Source organism: Mesoplodon mirus (genome assembly GCF_964341445.2).
Source record: "Mesoplodon mirus genome assembly, chromosome: 3".
NCBI lineage: Eukaryota > Metazoa > Chordata > Mammalia > Artiodactyla > Ziphiidae > Mesoplodon > Mesoplodon mirus.
In genome coordinates this window covers 148,724,130-148,746,668 of record NC_138978.1, presented here as the reverse complement: position 1 = coordinate 148,746,668, position 22,539 = coordinate 148,724,130, and the positions used below count along the sequence as shown (strand labels likewise).

At 38.3% G+C, this 22,539-nt stretch overlaps 1 protein-coding gene across 1 annotated transcript in view; it reads left to right on the top strand.

Annotated features, from left to right (window-relative positions):
• CR2 (complement C3d receptor 2) overlaps window positions 1-17,877 on the top strand; it is a 35,162-nt gene extending 17,285 nt beyond the window's left edge. The window contains exons 7-20 of the mRNA XM_082616010.1: window positions 484-660; window positions 741-831; window positions 1,124-1,200; window positions 2,114-2,518; window positions 2,904-3,080; window positions 3,155-3,242; window positions 3,598-3,680; window positions 4,544-4,936; window positions 5,981-6,166; window positions 7,244-7,432; window positions 8,769-8,792; window positions 9,492-9,567; window positions 13,833-13,938; window positions 17,202-17,877. Of these exons, the coding sequence (XP_082472136.1) occupies window positions 484-660; window positions 741-831; window positions 1,124-1,200; window positions 2,114-2,518; window positions 2,904-3,080; window positions 3,155-3,242; window positions 3,598-3,680; window positions 4,544-4,936; window positions 5,981-6,166; window positions 7,244-7,432; window positions 8,769-8,792; window positions 9,492-9,567; window positions 13,833-13,923 (2,057 nt within the window). The 3' untranslated portion in view covers window positions 13,924-13,938; window positions 17,202-17,877. The remainder of the gene's footprint in view (window positions 1-483; window positions 661-740; window positions 832-1,123; window positions 1,201-2,113; window positions 2,519-2,903; window positions 3,081-3,154; window positions 3,243-3,597; window positions 3,681-4,543; window positions 4,937-5,980; window positions 6,167-7,243; window positions 7,433-8,768; window positions 8,793-9,491; window positions 9,568-13,832; window positions 13,939-17,201) is intronic.
• The last annotated feature ends 4,662 nt before the right edge of the window (window positions 17,878-22,539 follow it).

The window sequence follows — 22,539 nt, the reverse complement described above, 5'->3', positions numbered from 1 at the left end:
ATATAGTGAAGATAAATTATACAGAAGGCTTTTTAAACACTGTCTCCCATTCATTTTGTAGGATTATCCTTGGGGGGGGGAAATCATTAGGGACCACTAAGTTGCCTATTTCTTTAAAGGGAAAACAACTGGGAAAAAATGTTTGTCTTAACCGTGATTTCTTAAAAGAAAAGTGATTTTGACTTCAGCAAAATAACCCTACAGATAGGTCAGAATCTCCCATTAGAAATGTACAAGATGATTCCTTGTACAACAGAGGAATTGGAGCACCCAGTGGGAATGGAAAAACAAATCTGCAGCTGCCTAAATGCAGAAAAAAAATTGACAACCACTGGTCTAAAATTACCCAGAATTGGGCTGCAAGATTACTTCTGTACTGTACAACGGCCACCAGAGTGGAATTGTAGCATAAATGTCACTTTCTTTGGCTCAGTTCCTTTCTGTCATTGTTTACATAAGAAAAATTCTCTGTCTTTCCTTTAGATTGTCAAGCTCCTCCTAAAATCCTCCATGGGCAAAAGGAAGATAGACACATGATTCACTTTGAACCTGGAACATCCATAAAATATACCTGCAACCCTGGCTATGTGCTGGTGGGAGAAGAATCCATACATTGTACCTCTGAGGGAGTGTGGATACCCACTGCCCCCACATGCAAAGGTTCCAGGCTTTGAACGTTGATGTTTTTTTGGTTTTGAGATTGCCTTGAGTTGATTTCTCATCCTCCTCTCTTTTCTTAGTGGCGGAATGTGAACCTATAGGAAAGCAAGTCTTTAAAAAACCCAAGAACCAACTTATTAGACCAGATGTCAACTCTTCTTGTGATGAAGGGTGAGTGAGGACTGTCTCAGTCTGAACTAGGTCTGGCTTATCAGTTACACTGCAAGCTCTGTGTAGGAGTTTATCTCAAAGACCCCCCTGTCACATGTTCATGGAAGTGTTGATCCCTATTTTTCCATTAATGGAAACTATGCTGTGCAATGGGCGGGTCGTGCTGATGCTGGCTCTGTTTTTGTTCCTATTGATTCCTGTACTGAAAGTAATGTGTCTGCTATTGAACCAATAGCTCTTGCTTAGGTTAGTGGTCACCAGATGGCAAAATGTCATGACTCTTTTTCCCTAGGTACCGGCTAGCCGAGAGTGTTTATCAGCAGTGCCAAGGCACAATGCCTTGGTTTATGGAGATTCGTCTCTGTAAAGGTGAGTAGAAAAATAACAAAGGATCTTGAGTAATGTGAGATCTATAAATATGAATAACAGAGGGTCTAGAATCCTGTGAGATTTCTGTTTTAGGCATGTTATGGGATTAAGAATATTAGATTCCATTCTATTCACTTTGTCAACAGTTATAGTTGCATAGTTTTGCTTTCTTTTACTTCAAAGCCCAGCAATCACTTAATTTAAATGCATTTAGTTACTGATTCTCTTTTGTGATATGGGAGAATAAGAGTAATGAGGTCAATGAGTATATGAGCCACCATCCTTAATTTTGGTACACTGTAGTTTAGTGGAGAGAACGGGAACTGGTGTGGGATCTGAACTCAGATTATATTTCTACTGCTTATTGACCGGGGGCAATTTATGTAGCTTCTCTGAACTCTAGCCTCTTATCTGTAACATTAGCATCAGACTGCAGACCTCAAAGTTATTATAATTAAATGGTACTATTCCTTCTTTGCAGATGAGACAATTGCCTGTCAAAAAGTAGATGTTCAATCAACAATAAATATTCTTGGCTAGCCTATCATATCACCGCAGCAAAAAGATGTACCATCTCAAAAAAGTTTAATTCTATTCCCCTGTGACTTTTATTGACCTACTGGTTATTTAAAAAAGAATTCTTTTCTTAATTAATAATTTGCTATCAGACTTTACTGCCTCATAATATGATATTGATCTACATCTTCACTTTTAACACATTACACAAATCTTTCCTATGCAATCTTTTAAACTGAATTTTGCGTAATAATGAGTTTTGATAGAATGTATATCATCACATCTCACCCATATCCTTCAAGAAACCTGATAACGAAAGATTCATAACCAGCCTCATTCCTCTTCTTTGGTGTTTAATACTGGAACAGAATTGTACAGTAACTTTTCATCTTTCCAGATATCACCTGCCCACCACCCCCTGTTATCTACAATGGAGTACACACAGGGAGTTCCTCAGATGTCCTATATGGTACCACAGTCACTTACACATGTAACCCTGGGCCAGAGAGAGGAGTGAAGTTCAACCTCATTGGGGAGAGCACCATCCGTTGTACAAGCAATGATCAAGAGACGGGCATCTGGAGTGGCCCCGCTCCTCTCTGTAAACTTTCCCTCCCTGCTGTTCAGTGCTCACATGTCCATGTTGCAAATGGATACAAGATATCTAGCAAGGAAGCCCCATATTTCTACAATGACAGTGTGATATTCAAGTGTAATAATGGATTTGCTTTGAAGGGCAGCAGTCAGGTTCGTTGCAAAGCCAATAACACCTGGGATCCTGAAATACCAGTTTGTGAAAAAGGTAAAAACTCAGTGGAGAGAAAAATGAGGTATTTACTTGTTTATTCTTGTTTATTATCTCCCACCCAAAGCTAGAGTTATGGAAAAAAGCAAGGGGGCATAGATTACTGTCCCATTTCTTCCATTCTGTAACAAAACAGTCTATGTGTGTTGTTGTATATATTCTTTGTGCAAATGCTCCCTTGGATCTGGGATACAGTCAGGGTAGACAATTGAGAGAATCTTTTTTAAGGTTCCGTGTTCCTTCAAAAGAGCAGAAGGCACTCAGTAATGAATAAGAGCTTGATGATCTTTGGCTTAAAAGTTTCAGACTGTCTACTGTCAAACGTTGTATACTTAGTGTTCTTGAGTTTTTGTTGGTATTTATATGGAAAGTTTTTCTTTAGGCTGTCAGCCACCTTCTGGGCTCCACCATGGTCGGCATACAGGTGGAAATAGGGTCCTCTTTCTCTCTGGGATGACTGTAGACTACACCTGTGATCCTGGCTACTTGCTTGTGGGAAACAGATCCATTCACTGTATGCCTTCAGGAAATTGGAGTCCTTCTGCCCCTCGGTGTGAAGGTACTTTCAGTTCCTGAGTTGTCTTTCTCTTTTATATCAGGCATGTATAAGTAATTCCAACTTTGCTCCTCTAGAAGCACCATGCCAACCTTTGAAAGAAGGTCTTCAAGAGCTTCCAGTTGGTTCACCCGTGGTACCAGTTAATATGTCCTGCCAAGATGGGTAAGTGTGATTCATTCTCAGAAAGGGTCTCCACCTTGCTTTGTGCATTAATTCTAGCCTCAGTTTGTCTTGGTGACTCCCTCTAGAGATTCCTCATTGTCACACTAACAGAGATGGTGAGGTTCCAAAGGTCTAAGTAACATCTCTAACTTTTTAATCCTTTCTTGACATGGAAGTGGCTTTGCTGGGAGTAACTCTAAGTCTAAAGTAGTTTGCTTACTTGAAGGGCCAGGAGTTTTGACTCCTTTCTGCCAAATTTCTTATTTAGAAGTGCCTCTGTATTAGTGGTTTGAGGAGGCTAGGTTTCAGAGATGTGATTTGTAGGAAGAGAAAATGTATTATAATCTTTCTCTAGGTACCAGTTGACTGGCTATGCTTATCAGAAATGTCAAGATGATAAGAATTGGGTTTGGTTCCAAAAGATTCTACTTTGTGAAGGTAAGTTAAAAAAAAAAGTTGTCAGTGGGTTGTAGGGGGTTAAAGAGAACAGGTCACTACAGAACTAATCTATACCTTAACAGTCGATGTGTTCTAGCTCAGTGTACATAAGAAACATGTTTTAGTGTTTGGATGGTACTAGCATTGGGAAACAAAATTGTCAAGTAGGAAATGAGTACAGTTGGCCCTCTGTATCTGCAGGTTTCATATCCATGAAGTCAATTTGACTGCAGATCAAAAATATTTTTTAAAAATCCTGAAAGCTTCCAAAAGCTAAACTTGTATTTGCTATGTGCTGGCTACTATTTACCTAGCATTTACATTTTATTTACAACTATTTACACAGCGTTTACATTGTATTAGGTATTATAAGTCATCTAGAGATGATTTAAAGTATATGGGAGATTGTGCATAGGTTATATGCAAAAACTATGCTATTTTATATAAGGGGCTTGAGCATCCTCAGAATTTGGTATTGATGGGGGATTCTGGAACTAATCCCCTGCAGATACCGAGGAGTGACTGTATTTGCCATATACCGGCTGATTGCTCAAAATTTTAAAAATAACAAATATAGATCTATTTCTCTATTTCATGAGAACATAGCTGTATTTATTCCTTTCTTAAAACTTACTGTATTTTCTGAATTTTTTTTGGAATGAGTATGTATTATTCATGTAGTCAAAAATTTAATAAAGCTTTTTAAAAGAAAGCATAATCTAGCATCTAAAATTTAAATAACTTAATAGCTACGTGCACTACATGCAGTTGCATAGTTTTATTATTTAGTTTTATTGTATCTGACTGAAGACTGTCCACCATGGTGCACTAGCTGAAGTAGAATTTCCTAATCTCTTCTGCAGTTATCCACTGTCAACCTCCACCAGTGATTAACAATGGGAGGCACAGGGGTGTGATGGCAGAACACTTTCTGTATGGAAATGAAGTCTCTTATGAATGTGACCAAGGATTTTATCTTCTGGGAGAGAAAAGTATACGGTGCATAAGTGATTCTAAAGGACGTGGATCTTGGCGTGGACCTCCCCCACAGTGCATAAAGTCTCCTCCTGTGACTCACTGCCCTAATCCAGAGGTCACACATGGATACAAGCTAAACAAAACTCGTTCTTCATATTCCCACAATGACATAGTACATGTTGCCTGTGATCCCGGCTTCATCATGAATGGGAGTCACTTGATTAGGTGTCATACTGACAACAAATGGGTGCCCGCTGTACCAACTTGTATCAAAAAGGGTAAGATATTTTCAGGACTAAGATATGGGATGTTGCACAGAATAAAGAAAAAGGGTTTTGAATCTGCACTTGCCATTCCACCTAAAGAAAAGCACGTAAAAGCTAAGGCAGTCATATTATTTTACAAAATAACTGCCTTGCCTTATCTTCTCAGCTCATTCTTTTTTTCCCTTTTCTTTCTAAGCTTGTTGAAAAAAGGTACATGAAAGGATAATGGTTAACTTCGAAACTGATGGAGTCTCCCAAGTTTATTATTTTTATTACTTTAGAATGGGGAAAATGCACATACCATTTTGGGCAAATGTTTGGCAGTAATATTGCTTGATAATTTGATATTTAAGGCTGTGATACCAGCTAGAAAGGGATCTTTGAGTATTCTGGAGAATGGAGCTGGCCTTAAAACTCACTGAATTGTCTTGTAATTTTAGCTATCATTGGTAGTTTTATCCCTATCAGTGGCTATCTACAACAGAGGCTGCCAACTGGCGACCAAGAACTGAGTTCAAAACTGTTTTCTTTGGCTAGCACAGTAGTCTTATTTTAAATGAAACCCATCTCCACCACCCAAGGCAAACAGTGAAGCTGTGATACAGTGAGGGCCCCCTCTGCTTTCCTGCAAGGTACCAGTATCTTGAAGTGGGTAGTGGCTGCCATTTTTAGCAGGACAGTTGCTCTGTGACTTACCATATCTGGTGGCTTCACTTCCTGGCTCCTGTAGATATTTGAGGGTGTGACCCTTGACTACAGCCTTTTTACCATTTAAAGAGAAAAGAAAAGATCACTATTCTCTGATAGATTACAATTGTGGGCTGTAACCACTGATGTTTCATTATCTTACATTTGACATTTGTCTTCAGATCGTATATGATATAGGTAGGAAATGCAAATCTCTGTCCTGTACTGTTTGATATGGGCTAAATGAATATTTTTTGGATACTGACTAGTTGGCTTGTTGCCTGCCTTCTTTCTGTATCACTATCATCCATTTGCTGGCTATGCGTTCCTCTGTACTAAATTAAAGATCTTTTTAAATTGGTGTCTAAGCTTTCTTAGGATGTCAACGTCCGTTTAAGATCCCCCATGGAAATCATACTGGTGGAGACATAGCTCGATTTTCTCCTGGAATGTCAATCCTGTATAGCTGCAACCAAGGCTACCTGCTTGTAGGAGAGGCAGTCCTTCTTTGCACACATGAGGGAACCTGGAACGGACCTGTCCCTTATTGCAAAGGTGTGTTGTTTATTTGTTTTCTTATTTTTTAAATAAAATTTGTCCCAAATAGATATATTCAGTTAGGTACTTTCAAGTTAAAATAGCCAAATAAATGCATTAATTGGATCATTTAATTAAATACATTTAATTGGATTAATAGATGAAGTCATCTAAATACTGCAAAAGAAGAAAAGTGGCTGAGGCTCTATCTGAGCTATCACTTATGTAGTCTTTTAAATATGGAGAGTTGAAGTCTTTATGTAAATCAAACAACTAAAGTACAGATTGAATTTACACTGTGGTTACAGTTATGATAAGTGTGCATTTGACAAAATACTCATAAAAAGTAAAGTTATCTTTTGAGTATGTTTCCTCTAAGTGGTGGCAGGATTATGGGTATATTTTTATAAACGTTTCAAAATGTCATTTTCATTATCATAAGCAGTGCATATGAAATATGAGTAATGAATTAATACTGAATATTAGTTGTGCACTTCTTACCATATGCCAGATACTGTGCACAACACTTTGCATGCATTATCTCATTTAATCCTCCTGAGAACCATATCAGTGATTGGTGCCGTTATCCCTGTATTATAGATGAGGTCCCAGTAGAATGGAGAGATTTGTAACTTACACAAAGTCCCACAGCTAGAAAATCCTAGAGTCAGGTTCAAATCCAAAATCTCACACTATTGGCCCCTACACTGAAAAGATGAAAGAAGAAATGTGGAAGCATTTACATGTAAGAAGAATAAGAGTCAAAATTGATGATACAAAAATTCAGAAGTCTTAATGTTACCCATTCAGCCCTCATCATTTCTCTAAGAAGCCACAAAATTTATTCAACGTTATTGGTTTAGAAACTAAAGCACAAAGAAGGAAAGTAATCTGGTATGATTACCTGGACATTCCTGAGGTAGATGGCTGACACTAAAAGGCTATGCCTAGGACATCATTTTGTGTTATTTCAGTGAAGTTTTACTGAGAATAAACTAAATTGGCTTCATAAACCTTTCCATTAAGGGCAGTATCTATGTTCTTGGTAAAATGTCAGAATATGACTCAGCTTCAATTAGATTTCTTTAATTTCAGAGGTGAACTGTAGCTTCCCAGAGCATATAAATGGAATCCAGAGTGGGCTTCAGCCTGGAAAAATGTATCAGTATGGAGCTGTCATCACTTTAGAATGTGAAGATGGGTATACCCTAGAAGGCAGTCCCCAGAGCCAGTGTCAGGAAGATCACGGATGGAACCCTCCCCTGGCTGTTTGCAAATCCCCAAGTAAGTGCAAAGGGCTTCACTGCAGCTCCTACTTGTTTCACTGGAAAGAAGAGAGTGAGCAGTATCCCTCAATGTTAGGGACTCTGGGTTTTAAATTGACATAGGTCTGTGACCAGTGGTATAGTAACAGACGAATTTGAAGTTGGTGGTCTATTGTAGAGAAAGTGAGACTTTCTGAGAATGGGGGAAGTAAAGAAAGAAAATAAAGAGAGAAGAGCACTAACTTAAAAGGTGCAAAACTAACAACCTTATAGTGTTGTCCTTTGGTATCCTCAGGGGGATTGGTTCCAGGACCCCCTTGGATACCAAAATCTGCAGATGCTCAAGTCCCTTATATAAAATGGCATAGTACTTGCATATAACCTGTGCATATCCTCCCATATACTTTAAATCATTTCTAGATTACTTATAATACCTAATACAATGTAAATGGTTGCTGGGCTCGCAGTGTGAGTTTTGCTTTTTGGAACTTTCCGAAATTTTTTGCTTTTTCGAATATTTTTGATCTGTAGTTGGTTGAATCCACAGATACAGAGGACAGACTGTATTTTGAAAGGAGTTGCTGCTGAGACTTCTGTTACTGCTGAATCTTGATTTATAAGTGCTTAGCAATATGACAGGGGCCTCCAAAAATATGTTAACCGACCTGTTGTAACAGTTAATGTTTGCATTCTGACCTGAGAAATCCCTGATTATAAAGTTGAGTTTATTGGTTTTTTTCATGGATGAACTACCCCAACTTAATTAAGGTGGAAAAAAAATGTAAAGGCCAAGGAAGTTGTTACATGAGAAATGAAGAAAGAGTGGGTAGGAACTACCCTGGTGGCACAGTGGTTAAGAGCCCGCCTGCCAATGCAGGGGACACAAGTTCGAGCCCTGGTCCACACCTGGTCCACACACCACGGAGCAACTAAGCCCGTGCGCCACAACTACTGAGCCTGTGTTATGGAGCCCGCGAGCCACAACTACTGAAGCCCGCGTGTGCCACAGCTACTGAAACCTGCACTCCTAGAGCCCATGCTCTGCAACAAGAGAAGCCACTGCAATGAGAAGTCCGTGTACCACAACGAAGGGTAGCCCCCTCTCGCCACAACTAGCGAAAACCTGCACGCAGCAACGAAGACCCAATGCAGCCATAAATAAATATATACATAAATACATTTATATATATATAAAAAAGAAAGAGTGGGTATAATTCAGGGTTCCAATACCTCTTTTTAAGTAGACTTAGAGAGGAGAGGGCTGAGATTAATTTCTGGGACATTACCATGGGACTTTGAGATATGTGGAACCATGCAACTACACTAATATTTTCATGATTTTGTATTCTCCTTAGGTTCACTTGTTCCTCTCATTTGTGGTAAGTTTTCTTAAATACTTGAAGAAAGCTTCTAATGGTGATTTATTAAAATGTATGTAAAATTTGAGGTCCTATATCCTGACTGTTAATTTTTTTTTTCACTTTAACTCATAAGAAATTATTTTTTTTTTTTAGTGTTTTAAGGATCTTTTAATGTGCACTTCACATCACAAACTGTCACTTTTGGATAGCATGAAATAAATGACTTGAACAGCTATTCCCAGTTTTTAAATTGAAAGTTAAGTTTACCAAAAATTTAGTTTAACTCTTGGTCTTTTGCATGATTTGGTTACTATCAAAATAGGCTGGCTTATTCTGCAGTAACAAAATATATTTCACAACTGAGAGTTAAATGTTGCTATGCAAAGTCATGGGATCCTGGTGTCCTGAGCTCCTAATTTCACCCCAGTGACAAGAATATTACTGATAAAACTGAAAAGAACAGAAAAGCTCAACAGAAACTTGACTGGAACCCTGTGGTCAAATGCTTGGTCCTTTAGATTAAATATGGACTGGATTGAATCCAAAACTTTAGGCCCATGTATGATGATTTAGGAATTCAGGATTTATATGGCTGAAGAAGAACAAGTAGAAAAGTCACATAACATTTTCCCCACCACTAGGAATAGGTCCCACAGTCACTTCAAAACAAGGTAGGTCACATTTTTCTAGCATTTGATACTCTGTTTTGTTTTCTAGGTTTTTCCGCAGGGGTAGTAGCTCTTTTCTGCTTGGGTGCTATCACCTTACGCATGATATTAAAACACAGAGAACGGTAAGTTCAACGCATGCTTGACCAGAACGCACAAAAGATTTTGACTTCTTGCCTGAAACTAAACACAGAAGCACAAGTTAAATGAAATAAATACTGCAATGGGATAACTGCAATAAGGTATCTTGTGTTAAATAGAAGGTCCTTTCTGTAAGAACTTAAAAGATAACAAACTAATTTTATTTGAATGGTGTTTATTCAGATCAGATTATGTTTATTTATACATAATAAAAAATCTAGAAGATAGAAAAAAATCCCAGTCATAACAACTGCAGACATTTGGTACGTTCCTATACAGGTATGATCAGTTTTCTTATATTATTTCTCTTTTTCTTTTTTTTTTTTTTCGGTATGCGGGCCTCTCACTGCTGTGGACTCTCCCGTTGCAGAGCACAGGCTCTGGACGCGCAGGCCCAGCAGCCATGGCTCCTGGGCCCAGCCGCTCCACGGCACTTGGGATCCTCCCAGACCGGGACACGAACTTGTGTCCCCTGCACCGGCAGGCAGACCCTCAACCACTGCGCCACCAGGGAAGCCCCTCTTTTTCTTTTTAAAATTGAAATTTTGGCCTTATAGTCTCCTGCCTTAATTTTTTTTTTCGTTTAGCCTCATGTACAGATTTTTTTTATTAAATCATGTTTTCTTTTTACCTACTTAATTGCATATTTTTCTATTATATGTATCTATATTGTGGAAATTTTAGGTTGCTTCCACATTTATTTTGATAATAAATAAAGATATGAGAAACACCTTTAAAGAAACTTTTTCCACATCTCCTTATTTCCTTAGCCTAGATTCCTAGAATTGCTAGGGAAGTGTATGAACACTTAGATGCTTAGTAAATATAGCCAAATGACTTTCTAGAAGGTTAGTTCTAACTTGATTATGTGTCAGGTAATTAACCTATCTGGATGTATTGTGTTTCTGGATTCTTTTGTTGTTGTTCTTGTATTGATCTGTCTATTCTATCACAAACCACTTTGTGTTTAAATAGTATAGCTTTCTACTATTATAGTATCTGATAAAGCAAGAACCCCCTCACTATAATTTTTTAAGCTTTTCCTCTCTCTTCTGTTTGTTCTTACAGGAGTTTTAGATGATTTGTCATTTTCTGAAAACAAATATGCTGTGATTGCATTTAAGTTTATAGATTAACCATTGAAAACTAGCACATTTTCTGTAATGCTTTCCCATTCAGAAATTTACTAGGCCTTTCTATTTGTTCAAGTAATCTTTTCTCTCACTTGGCTGTTTTCACGACTCCTTAAATATACTACTAGGTTTCTATACTTTGTTATGTTTTATTAACCAGAAATTAGACATACTTTTACATTTTATTTTTAATTTATTCTATTTAAAAAACATTTGTATCCATAAAGTGATGTTGCCATAGTGGGTGATGTGATATTTGGTGAGGACACAATCAAGTGGACAGTGCTTGGGAATTTTGATCAGAAAAGTTTCCATAGAGGAGGAGATATTTCAGGTGCATCTCAAGAGAGTGTAAACAAGGGTAGAAAGGTATTCCAGGTAGAAGGAGCAGTTTGAGCAAAGACCCAGAGGCTTGTCGTTCCATCATATATTATGAGAACTACATAAGCAGTTGACATGACTGGGAAAATAGTATGTGTGATGTGGCATAGGTTTATGTGGAGGAGTGGCATAAAAGACCCCTCTGACCACATAAATCTGGTGGAAATTACAGAATATTCTGATACGTGCAAAGGATAGATTTTTAGCAAATGATATCATCAGGTATCAGCCTGGAAATGTTCCATGTGCTCAGGTTCTTAAGTCTCCATACATGCTAGTGTTAGGGAGGCTAATCATGTGAAGTCTTACCAAATCTCAGGTAACTTCCAGTGGGGGATGACCAAGTCATGTCACCCTAAACATGTCACTCACAAACTCCAGCAAAATTACTTTAACAGGCCAAGTCACTTGGATCTATCTAAATGATCTGATTACACTGTTCACAGTTCTATAATGCCTAGTGCAGGCATCAGACATGGAGGGGTTACATTGAAACTATGTAATAGTGGCATCTTTGAACCTGAATAGTTTGCTCTAAGCCTGGGAGGGCCTGAGCACAGTTGGTCTCGCAAGGGTCTACATTTGAGATGTACTTTAGGCAGTAGTGTTTATCAGGGTATGTATCACATAACCCTGGTTTTGTGAATGATTTCAGGAGAAACGGTGTTCTCTGACCAAAAATGATTGGGAAATACTTCATACTACATTTTTCTCATGGTGATTTACAATGACCATGAGAATATTTAAAGTCCTACAATAAAGATGCCTGTTTAACTTTTTAAAAACTAATCTCTCAAACTAGTTGGACTGCAGAACTTTTTTTTTCTCATATAATGAATGCTTTTAACATCTCATTGAACTAATGTTTAATTTAACAGTCTTGGGGAAATCTGGAAAGACGGTCAACAGCTAGATCATCAAAAGCCTTGCATGTGATGACAAGGAATTGGTGTTTATCCTGTAGAATCTTAAGCAAAGAAACAATACATTCAGATTTGCATTTTCAAAAGAAGGGGCGGTACTGGGCTGTCAACCAAAGCAGCAGTGGTGGGGCTCAAGAGGATGGAATAGAGGTTAGAAATACCTTCACTATGAAGAAGATAGGCTTTCCAGGATTTAGTGAATTGATGAATGTGGGGAGAAGGGGACACAAAGAATGAGTCAAGCAGATGTCACTGGGTGGATCCAATGGTTCATCAAAAGAAGAGAGGGACATGTTTGTGGGGAAAGATGATGTGTTCAGTTCTGACCTGCTACTTCCAGGCACCCATGACGTAGGACTCAAGAGAGAGGATTGGACTCAGGTAGATGACATTTAAATCACAATTGAAGCCTTGGTACTAAACAGAACATAGAAGATTAAAATAGGGATGAGAACAGATCTCAGAAGGACAGTAATGCTTAAGAGGCAGGAGGGGAAGGAACAGTCAGAAGTAAGATGAAAGGGGAAAATAGTTTCACAGAATTCAAGATAGAAAAAGGTCTCGAAACAAAACTAGGGATGTCATTTGCAAGGCTTTCCTCACAGGAAGTTAGAAGATAATTTTAGCTAAGGGTAATTTAAATAGAAATTTAAGTAAAATAGAAAATGTAGTCTCTATGTCTTTCCTTCCTGCTACTAAGTTTGCTATCAGAACATTGCATGTGTAGGAAAATTTGCAAACTTTGGGAATGCCTATAAGCTCAAATAATTCATAATGTTCTAGTCTGATTATTAAGGTTATTAACATGTTTTTTTCAAATACTATATGTAAGTGCCTCAGTTGATATGAACCAAACATATATGTTAAACTAAATTCTTAAGCATCACTCACTTGTTTTATTTCCATTTTCTAACTGACTTCAATTTAGTTTCTGATACTTGATGTAGACATTTGAGTTGCCTTAAATACTTTTTGTAAGTAAGATGAGTAATGAATCATTCGAAAATTGATGTCTAGTAACAAAATTAAATATTTTAAAAAGTCATCCAAACACGTGAAGAAGAGACTATGTTATTTTTTTTCTTGTCTTCTAAGATATTTTAATAAAACCTAAATCTCACATTTACCTAAAAGTTACCATTTTGTAATAATTTTAATGTATATTCCCCTTAAATATGTAAGTTGACCTCTTAAATATGATAGTGAGGGACAGGCTGTAAGTACCCTCAACAGTAATATTTCTTCCCCAATAATTTTGTATTACTTTATCTCAGAGTTCTATATGGTAGTACAATCACATTTTATTGTCCTTTGCTAATTTTGGCAAAGAGTTTTAGGAGCACAGTAAAGTACATGTGCTTTCAAAGAATAAAAGTAAAAATGTCTTCAAAATCATTTAAATCTTTTAGCACTGCATGACTATGTAAGGATTTTGAATTAAACATCAAATCTAAAAAATTTCTTTTTAAGTTAGATTGGAAGATTGGTTCCCTAAAGGTAAATTTATGATCATATTATAAAATGAAAGCTTATGACTTTTTTTCAATCTGGGAGTCATAGTTATCAGTCATTCAGAGTACTGTCTAATATCAACTTCTGTCTTGGATACTTAGCAGCTTAGCAAGTTATTTTTATGGGTTTTTCCAAAAAATGGGGGTTACTTCATAGGATATTTAAGACAATAAAATGAAATCATCCATGAAAAGTATTTACCTGGTGTTGGGAATTATGGAAAGAAAACAACTTTTACACCTTTATAGTAATCATGGCCAATGAGTAAAGGATTTCTTTTTTCTTTTTTCTTCCATTTAGCAATTACTATACAAATACAAGCCATAAAGAAGACATTCATTTAGAAACACTGGAAGTATACTCTGGTGATCCATACAAGCTAGCAAACTAATCAGAAGACAAACTGGTATCTAACAAAATTTTAAATATTCTTATTGATTTATATGTCAAAATTTCCTTCAATTTAAATTTATCACTAAGCATAGTACTAAATATATATGGTTCTGTTGCACGTCTTTACTAATCATGCACAAAAATTGTTAACTTATCTATTTCACATTGCCAACTATGTCCGTTTTTGTTAAAATTTATTCATCTATTCAACAAATATTTAAATAAATAGCAAAGTAATTAAGAATAAGATAAATAGGGCTTCCCTGGTGGCACAGTGGTTGAGAGTCTGCCTGCCGATGCAGGGGACATGGGTTCGTGCCCCAGTCTGGGAAGATCCCACATGCTGCGGAGCAGCTGGACCCGTGAGCCATGGCCACTGAGCCTGCATGTCCGGAGCCTGTGCTCTGCAATGGGAGAGGCCACAACAGTGAGAGGCCCGCGTACAGAAAAAAAAAAAAAAAAAAAGAATAAGATAAATAAGAACATGATAAGTATTGTGGAGAAAAAGAAAGCAGGAAAGGGGATAGATAGGGCAGGGTAGTTGGAAGAGAAGTCCTCACTAAGAAAATGACATTTGAGCAAAGACTAATGTGAAGTAAGGAGCTAGCCTTATAAAGGAAAGAGCATTCCAGGAAGAAAGAACAGTAAGTGCAAAGATCATAATAAGGTGGTGTGTTCCTGCTGCAGTGTGGCCTTGCATGGACTGACCAAGGGAGAGAGTGGCAGAGATGAAACCAGAGAGGTACAGGAGGAGGGTGAGGATGGTCGACCCTACAGAGTATGCTAGGTCATTGTAATGAGCTTAGTGTTTATTCTTAGATGGGAAACACTGGAGGGTTTTAAGCAGAGAAGCAAATGATCACTTTAACTGCTGTGTTAAGAAGAGAGTGTAGGTAGCCACGGGTGGAAGATGGGGAATCCCCGTGGACCCTATCCCAGAACTCCAATAAATTGTGAGTGGCTACCAACAAGCTGGTGAGAAGAGTTCAGATTCTGCATGCTTTTTTTTTTTTTTTTTTTTGTGGTACGCGGGCCTCTCACTGCTGTGGCCCCTCCTGCCGCAGGGCACAGGCTCCGGACGCGCAGGCTCAGCGGCCATGGCTCACGAGCCCAGCCGCTCTGTGGCATATGGGATCCTCCCGGTCCGGGGCACGAACCCGCGTCCCCCGCCTCAGCAGGCAGACTCTCAACCACTGCGCCACCAGGGAAGCCCTCTGCATGCAATTTTGAGATGGTGACAGTAGAGTTTGCTGACAGTTTGTATCAGGATATGAGAGAAAGGGAGGAGTCTCTGATGATGCCTGGGTTTTTTGGCCTGAGAAACTGGAAGGACAGAATTGCCATTAATTAAGACAACTGAGAATGAAAAGCAAGACTGGGGAGAAAAATGAGTTCCACTTTGGAGATGTTAAGTGTGAGATATCTAATAGACATCCATGTACAAGTGCCGAAAAGGTAGCTGGATGTACAGGTCAGCACTTTGGGAATAGGACCAGGCTTGGCAAACAAATTTGGGCCTTGTCAGTATATGGATGTACAGAATAATGAAACTGAGTAAGATCAGCAAGGGTGTGAAAGAGGCTAGCGAAGAGGAAAGGTCCAAGTGCTGAGCCCTGGATCCTCCAACATTAGGAGTCATGGAGTGGGGAGGACCCAACACAGGAGTGAAGAAGCAGCTCTGATACAGGACAGAACCCCAGAGTGTGGTGTTCTAGCTTCATGCAAAGAGAGAACTTTAATGAGGAGGGAGTGATAGACCCTGGCAAATGCTTTTGAGAGATTGCGAAAGATTAGTCATGAAAACTGACCATTGTGTTTAGCAGCACAAGATTTGCTGGTGAACTTGACAAGTGCAGTTTTGGTGTAGAGGAAAGAGGCAAATTAGAGCTGATTGAAGTGACCTTAAGAGAGAATGAAGGAGAGAAATCGGAGATATTAACTCTTTCAAGGAGTTTTTCTATAAAGAGGAGCAGATAAGTAGAGTAATGGCAAGAATAAGAAGTAAAGGGAAGTATTTTTAAGAGTGGAGGAATAGCTGCTATTCCTGTAAGCTGAAGAGAATATTTAGTAAGAAGGGGGAAAATGATGGCAGGAAAGAAAAGGAAGAATTGCTGGAGCAACATCTGGGTAAGCTAGAAGGAGTGGGATCTGGGACTTAAGCAGAGGAGTAGACCTTAGATAGGAGCATGGCCTTAGTAACAGGAGGGAAGGTAGAATATATGGGTGCAGATGAAGGTAGGTGGGGAGATGTGATGGTGAAAGCACATGTGGAAGTTCTCTTCTGTTGCTTCTGTTTTCTTGGTGAATAAAAAGAAAAATGATCAGCTGAGAGGGAGATTAGGAAAGGAGATGTTAGAGATTTAAGGAGAAACGAGAAGGTATTAAATAGTCACCATGAGAGTTGAAGCCTGAATGAGAGGGAGTATAGAAAGGTTGACAGGCAACATGAAGAGTCCCCCTGAGGTTCCCAGGAGAAAAAGGGTGTGAACCTTTGACAGTTTGCTAAGCCCAGGCCGTATGCTGAGGCTCTTTCATACATTATCTCATTTAGCCCTCGCTATAACTTTAAAAGTTGTGTATTATTCCAAGATTATACCTAGGTGAGCGTATAATATCCCAGCTGAGAAAACCAAGGTGAAAAGTCTCTCTTGGCCAAAGACTTGGGGGGTCAGTAATTAGCAAAGGTAGAATTCAAGCTCCAATCTGACTTCAAGCTGCTTTCTCCTACATGATCTATAAGATATAAAATAAAGATACCACCTCTGCCCTCTTGGAACTTATTTTAGTAACAAAAATAAGACTTATACATATCATAGTGTAAGATTAAGTGCTAGAAACAAGATACAGAAAAACTGCTGTGGCAGTTGAGGAAGAAAAGCTTACTTGTTGTTAGTGGGTCATAGCCAAAGAGAAGAAAGGAGCAGGAGAGACTACCAGAGTGATCTCTAAATCCAAAGCCGTGGGGCCCAAAGTAAAGTTATTACCTAAATGTTTGTTGAATGAATATTTGAATGAGTGAGAATGAAACCATTGCTTCAATTTCTCCCTCATTTATTTTTATTCATATTTATCAGTATAAAAATTAATTATTTGCTTTACTTCATGTTATATGAAGGACCACTTAATTGAATGATACCTTCTCATAGGCTTGATGCTCCATTATTTATAGCACTTGTAATTGGTATATATAGAGAGAATGTTAATGCTCATATTTAAACTTTGAGTTATACCACTGCCTTTCATGCTGTCTCCTAAATAGAAATTCATCTATTTCAGTATGCCTTGTTGCTTGGAACCCAACTGAACATCGGTTGGAGAGAAACCTAATATCAGCAAGTCTATTGGTATGGTCTCAACATCAGTGAGATTATTTCATAAGTTTTAGCTCCTGTATGCACTTAGCCTCAAGCAGAACAAAGAAAATTTGCTTGATGATAAAGATGGAGGCCCAGTTTTACTGCTACGTGCTCTTCAAGGACTTTTTGAAGCCTCACCTGTGACATACTTGGAGCCAGACTATGGATATAAACAGTTAAATAGCTCTGAAAATTGTCACCTTTTTTAGGAAGGCACTAAAAAGAGCTGTCCTTGTGTCTAGACTCTTCTTTTTATAATCAGCGTACTTACTGTTACCATATACTTTTGGTTGTAGTGTGGTTTAAATTATTTAAGCAAACTAGGAAGCATATCCTGTGGTTATGATGGGCATATATTTGGGGGGAAGTCTGATTTTATATTAATAGGAGTATCTTTCTCTGATATGGTTAAACGTTTCACTTTTATTTCTGCTTGGTTTGAGTTTTTCTCATCGTATATACTTTACCTTTGCATAATCACTCAGTAATTCCAATTTGCACAATTTTTTTTAAATTATGGGAGTCAAGTTTTAATTCTGAAGTTTAATCCTGAAGTAACTGTAGTTGCCTGTAAAATGTCATTTGATAATGTGTACATTCATCATTCAAATAAATGTTGTCTTTAAAGAAAAACACTTGCCTTATGTGAATTTTTTTTTTTTTCTGGAGTCAATGAACTCTTGAATAACAGACATAGTCTTAGGGTTTTTAGAGTTCCTGATTTAATGTTTATGCATTCTGGATCCCACCACTTCATCATGTTAGCCAAATTCTCAACCCCCAAACTGAGTTCCCTCATCCTCAAGACTTATCCAGCCAATACTTTCCCCCAGGGCACTCATTCTCTCCTTCCACACTCTAAATTCAGTTGTCAGTTTTCTCTGTTCCAGCATTTCGGTTACTGAGAAAATAAGATCTTGTTCATTGGCTACCACAGATTTACTCTCCCCATTTTCTCTTAGACTGTGTATGCTGTTTGACATCTTTTTTTTAAAACTGTGGTTTAAAAAAATCATGTAACATAAAATTTATGATCTTAACCATTTTTAGTGTACAGTTCAGAAGTATAGAAGTGTTAAGTATATTCACATTGCTATGCAACAGATCTCCAGAACGTTTTCATCTTACAAAACTGAAGCTCTATATCCATTAAATAGTAACTCCACATTCCCTTCAGCCCCTGCCAACAACCATTCTACTTTCCATTTCTATGAATTTGACTACTTTAGATACTTCATATAAGTGGAACCATACAGTATTTGTCTTTTTGTGACAGGTTTATTTCACTTAGTATAGTGTCCTCAAGGTCCATCTATGTTGTAGCATGTGTCAGAATTTTTTTTCAGACTGAACAATATTTCACTGTATGTATATACAATTTTTTTTCCATTCATCCATCAGTGGACATTTAGGTTGTAATGCTGCTGTGAACATGGGTGTGTAGATATCTCTTCAAGACATTGCTTTCAGTTCTTTTGGATATATACCCAGAAGTAGTATGCTGTTTGGTATCTTATTCATTCACAGTCAGTACCACTTTCCTTTCTACAACTCATCTGTTCTTGCACCTCAAGCCATCTGCTCTGTTATATCTTCATCTCTACTCTATTCTCCTTCTTTATCATAGCAGAGGATGAAAACATCACAGGATAACTCTATTTCCTCTCCCTTCACCTCCAAGCTTATCTATAACCACTCATCCTTATTCTCATTTCCACCTACCACTTTTTACAGACTATACAGTTCTCTTTTCATCTCTTTCTGTTTCTTCCAGGATATTGCTCCCTCAGTAATACCATCTCTCATCACTGGGTTCTTCTTTCCACCTACAAATATGTTCTAGCCAGTACCCATTCAGCTGCAAGTGACAGAAATCCATCTCACACTGGCTTAAACCAAAAAGGAATTTTATTATGCCACATGGCAGAAAAGGTCAAGTGTGCAGCTGGCTTCAGTCAAAATGGGAATTAACTATTCAAATCATATCCTCAGGACTCTGTTCCATTCCCTGGTTCTGTTTTTTCTTGCTGGACTCATTCTCTGATAGACACTCCCTAAAAACTGACAAAATGTTTGTTGACGATGCCAAGCGCACATCTCGTCAGCTTAGCATTCCAGCACAACGAACTTCTCTTGTCCAATAACTCCTGCAAAAGTGCCTTCATTACCTCTGATTTGCCCAACTAGGGTCACATGTCCCCATTTCAACCACTTACTAGGATGAGAGCAGTGAACTAAGCAGATGACAAGGCCTAGGCTGCTTGTCCAGGCTTAGAGCTAGGGATAGGATTGATCTACCTCAGTTGTTCTCAAGTGGGGCACTCACACCTCTTCCCCTCAGAGGACATTTGGCAATGTCTATAGACATTTGTGATTGTTACAGCTGGAGGAGGGGAGTGCTACTGGCATCTAGTGGGTAGAAGTCAGAGATGCTGCTAAACATCTTACAGTGCACAGGACAGCCCCCAAAACAAAGAACTGTCTGTTCAACGTGTCAATAGTGTTGTATTTGAGAAACCATGGTCCACCTGAACCACATGTAACTGTGGAAAAGAGGAAAAATCAGGGGCCCAATTCCAGAAGAAGGGGCCCAGTTAAAGCAACAAATATCCACCCCAAACCTGAAAACAAATCCTCCCCAAACCATCCATGCTTTCTCTCTTAAACTATCTCCCTTCTCTTTACCACCAAATTTTCTGAAAAAGGGGTTGACCTTAGCTGATTTACTCATTTCATTTATTCAGTTAACAAACAATTGTAGAAATCATTCCTGTGTGCTAAGCAGTGTTTTGGGTTGTGGGATATAGCAGTGATAAATGGACATGTTCTCTCATGTAGCTTTTATTCTAGTGAAGAGAGGCAGAAAACAAGCAGATTGTCAGGTGGAAATAAAGTAAAAAAATAAGTAAAATTTTAAAAATTATATGAAGCAGAGAAAGGGGAAAGGAAGTTCTGAATGGACGTGCAGTTGTAAATAGTGGCCAGAGAAGGCTTCACTGAGAGGATCACATTTGAGCAAAAAAACTCAAGGAGATGACGGAGGTAGCCATGAAGATAGATATCTGGTCAGAAAGTGTTCCAAGCAAAAGAAACATTAGGTGAAAAAAAACAAAACACAACAGAACAAACAAAAACAAACAAACAAACAAAAATCAAAGAGGGACTATGTCTGCTGCATTTGGAGAAATTTGTTTGCATGCTTATGGTAAAATCCAGTAGAAAGGGGGAAAATAATGATTCTGGAGAAAGAGGGGAATTCCTGGAGTGATGTCTTTGAGCAAGTAAGAACAAACTGAATCTAGTGCACTAGTGGAGAAGTTAGCCTTCGATAAGGGTGTGAACAGTATAACCATACTAAGAGGAGATAAGGAAACTATATAAACCAGATAGAGGTATTAGGGTTAAGTAATGAGAGAAGTCTGTGGAAGTTTACTTTGATTTTTCTTCTGGAAAAAAAAAAGAAGCGAAGCTATAAACAGAGACTAAGAATGATGGAGGAGAGTCAGAGTTCAATGTCAAAATAAAAAATTTGAAATAGTCACTTGGAAGAATGAGAGAGTAAATGGACTAGGTAACTATAGTAAGAACACCAGGCAGCATTATAAAGGTCCATTTGAAATGAGTTGTCATTAAACACACTAGTTCTCATGGATATGTGTTTTTCTCCAACCACGTTCAGTTTCATGGGTACAGGGGCAAAATTATGGAGAAACGAATCTAACCAAGACTGTTCGTTTCATAAATATGATAAAGTGAGAGAAAGGCAAGGAAGCCGAGGTTGTATGCAAGATAGTGATTATAATGATCGACCATGGAATTTAACCTGGTAAGGGTGAAAGTGAGGACACTACGGGGGTTTGAGATTGAAAGATGGTGGCGAGATCAATGGACTGTAGGTACTGAGAGATACAAAGATTGTTGGGATCAGGGTACTAGAGGTGAAATAGAAGGATAGGACTGGTGGTTGGACAGTGGGATGGCCAAAATTATGAAGGGATTATAGTAATTGATGATGACAGGGTCTAAGATATGGCCATGGGCATAAGTGGCAGAGTAGAAGGAAGAACAAGATCATTGACAGAGAAGAGGTCAAGGTGCCGAAAGGCCAGGTACTTGGAAAATACCATCATTGTGAATATCAAATCACTGAGGACTATGGCAGGAGTAACAGTAGAGGAGTTTGCCATGAGCTAGGAGCTAAAAGCTTTAAGATATGAGGGAAGAAAGCAGATGCTAGGAGATTAGTGTAAAAAGAAGTGGTAATGAGTGGCATATTCTGATAGCATGTGAGGTAAGCCTGGGGAATTGAATCTTCTATTCCCTTTTCCACGGCCTACCATGATCTGGCTTCTTTTTCTGTTGCTCTGTTGAGAATATTTTGAAAGGATAATATCAAATCCTTGATAGAGTGGTATTAAAGTATTAAAAAGGAGGTGTGGTAAATGATGTGATCAAAGTAGACGTTTCTTGCAGTAGAGTCTTGGGAGAGAGTCTAATGGAAAGGAATGGAAAATTAAGAACATATCTGGCCTTTGGGACATTGCTCTTTCTCAACTAGGACACTTCCCTTTCTCAACTAGGAAGTGAGACTTGAATAAAAGGGACAAATGAAGTAAGACAGTATTCTGGATTGTTTGTGTGAGCTAAGGCTGTACATGCTGAGTGATATAGGTTTGCTGGACTGTGTGTACATGGGTCTCCAGCAGTGAAAGTACACTGAGTAGAGAATAATTTTCAACCTTGAGTGTCTTTACTCCACCATGAATCATATCTATGCATGGAGGAGAAAAGAGCTAGCATATTTACTGAAATATCTGCTACAATATCTTTTCAACCCTCACCCCCCCTCTCCTCTCTACAGCATTTGATATTTGGAATTACTCCACTCTCCATACGACTTGTTCCGACTCTTGCTTCTGAAATGAGTGGCTCTTATTTCTACTAATTTTTAAATCTGGAGTTCTTGTCTTAGGAACCACAGACCTCCAACAATTCGTGGCTAGAACTGTATTTCAGTATAACCAGTTTTCTTTGTAATCCTATGTACTTTATTTTTTGCATTTAAAAAATAATTCTGAGAAGGGGTTCTGCTTGATCAAACAGGCAAAGTGGTCCATGATACACAAAAATATTAAAAACCTCTGGTTGATAAGTCAGACAGGAAAAGACAAATGCTGTATGTTATCATTTGTATGTGGAATGTAAAAAATGAAACAAAAGAATAAATATAGGGCTTCCCTGGTGGTGCAATGGTTAAG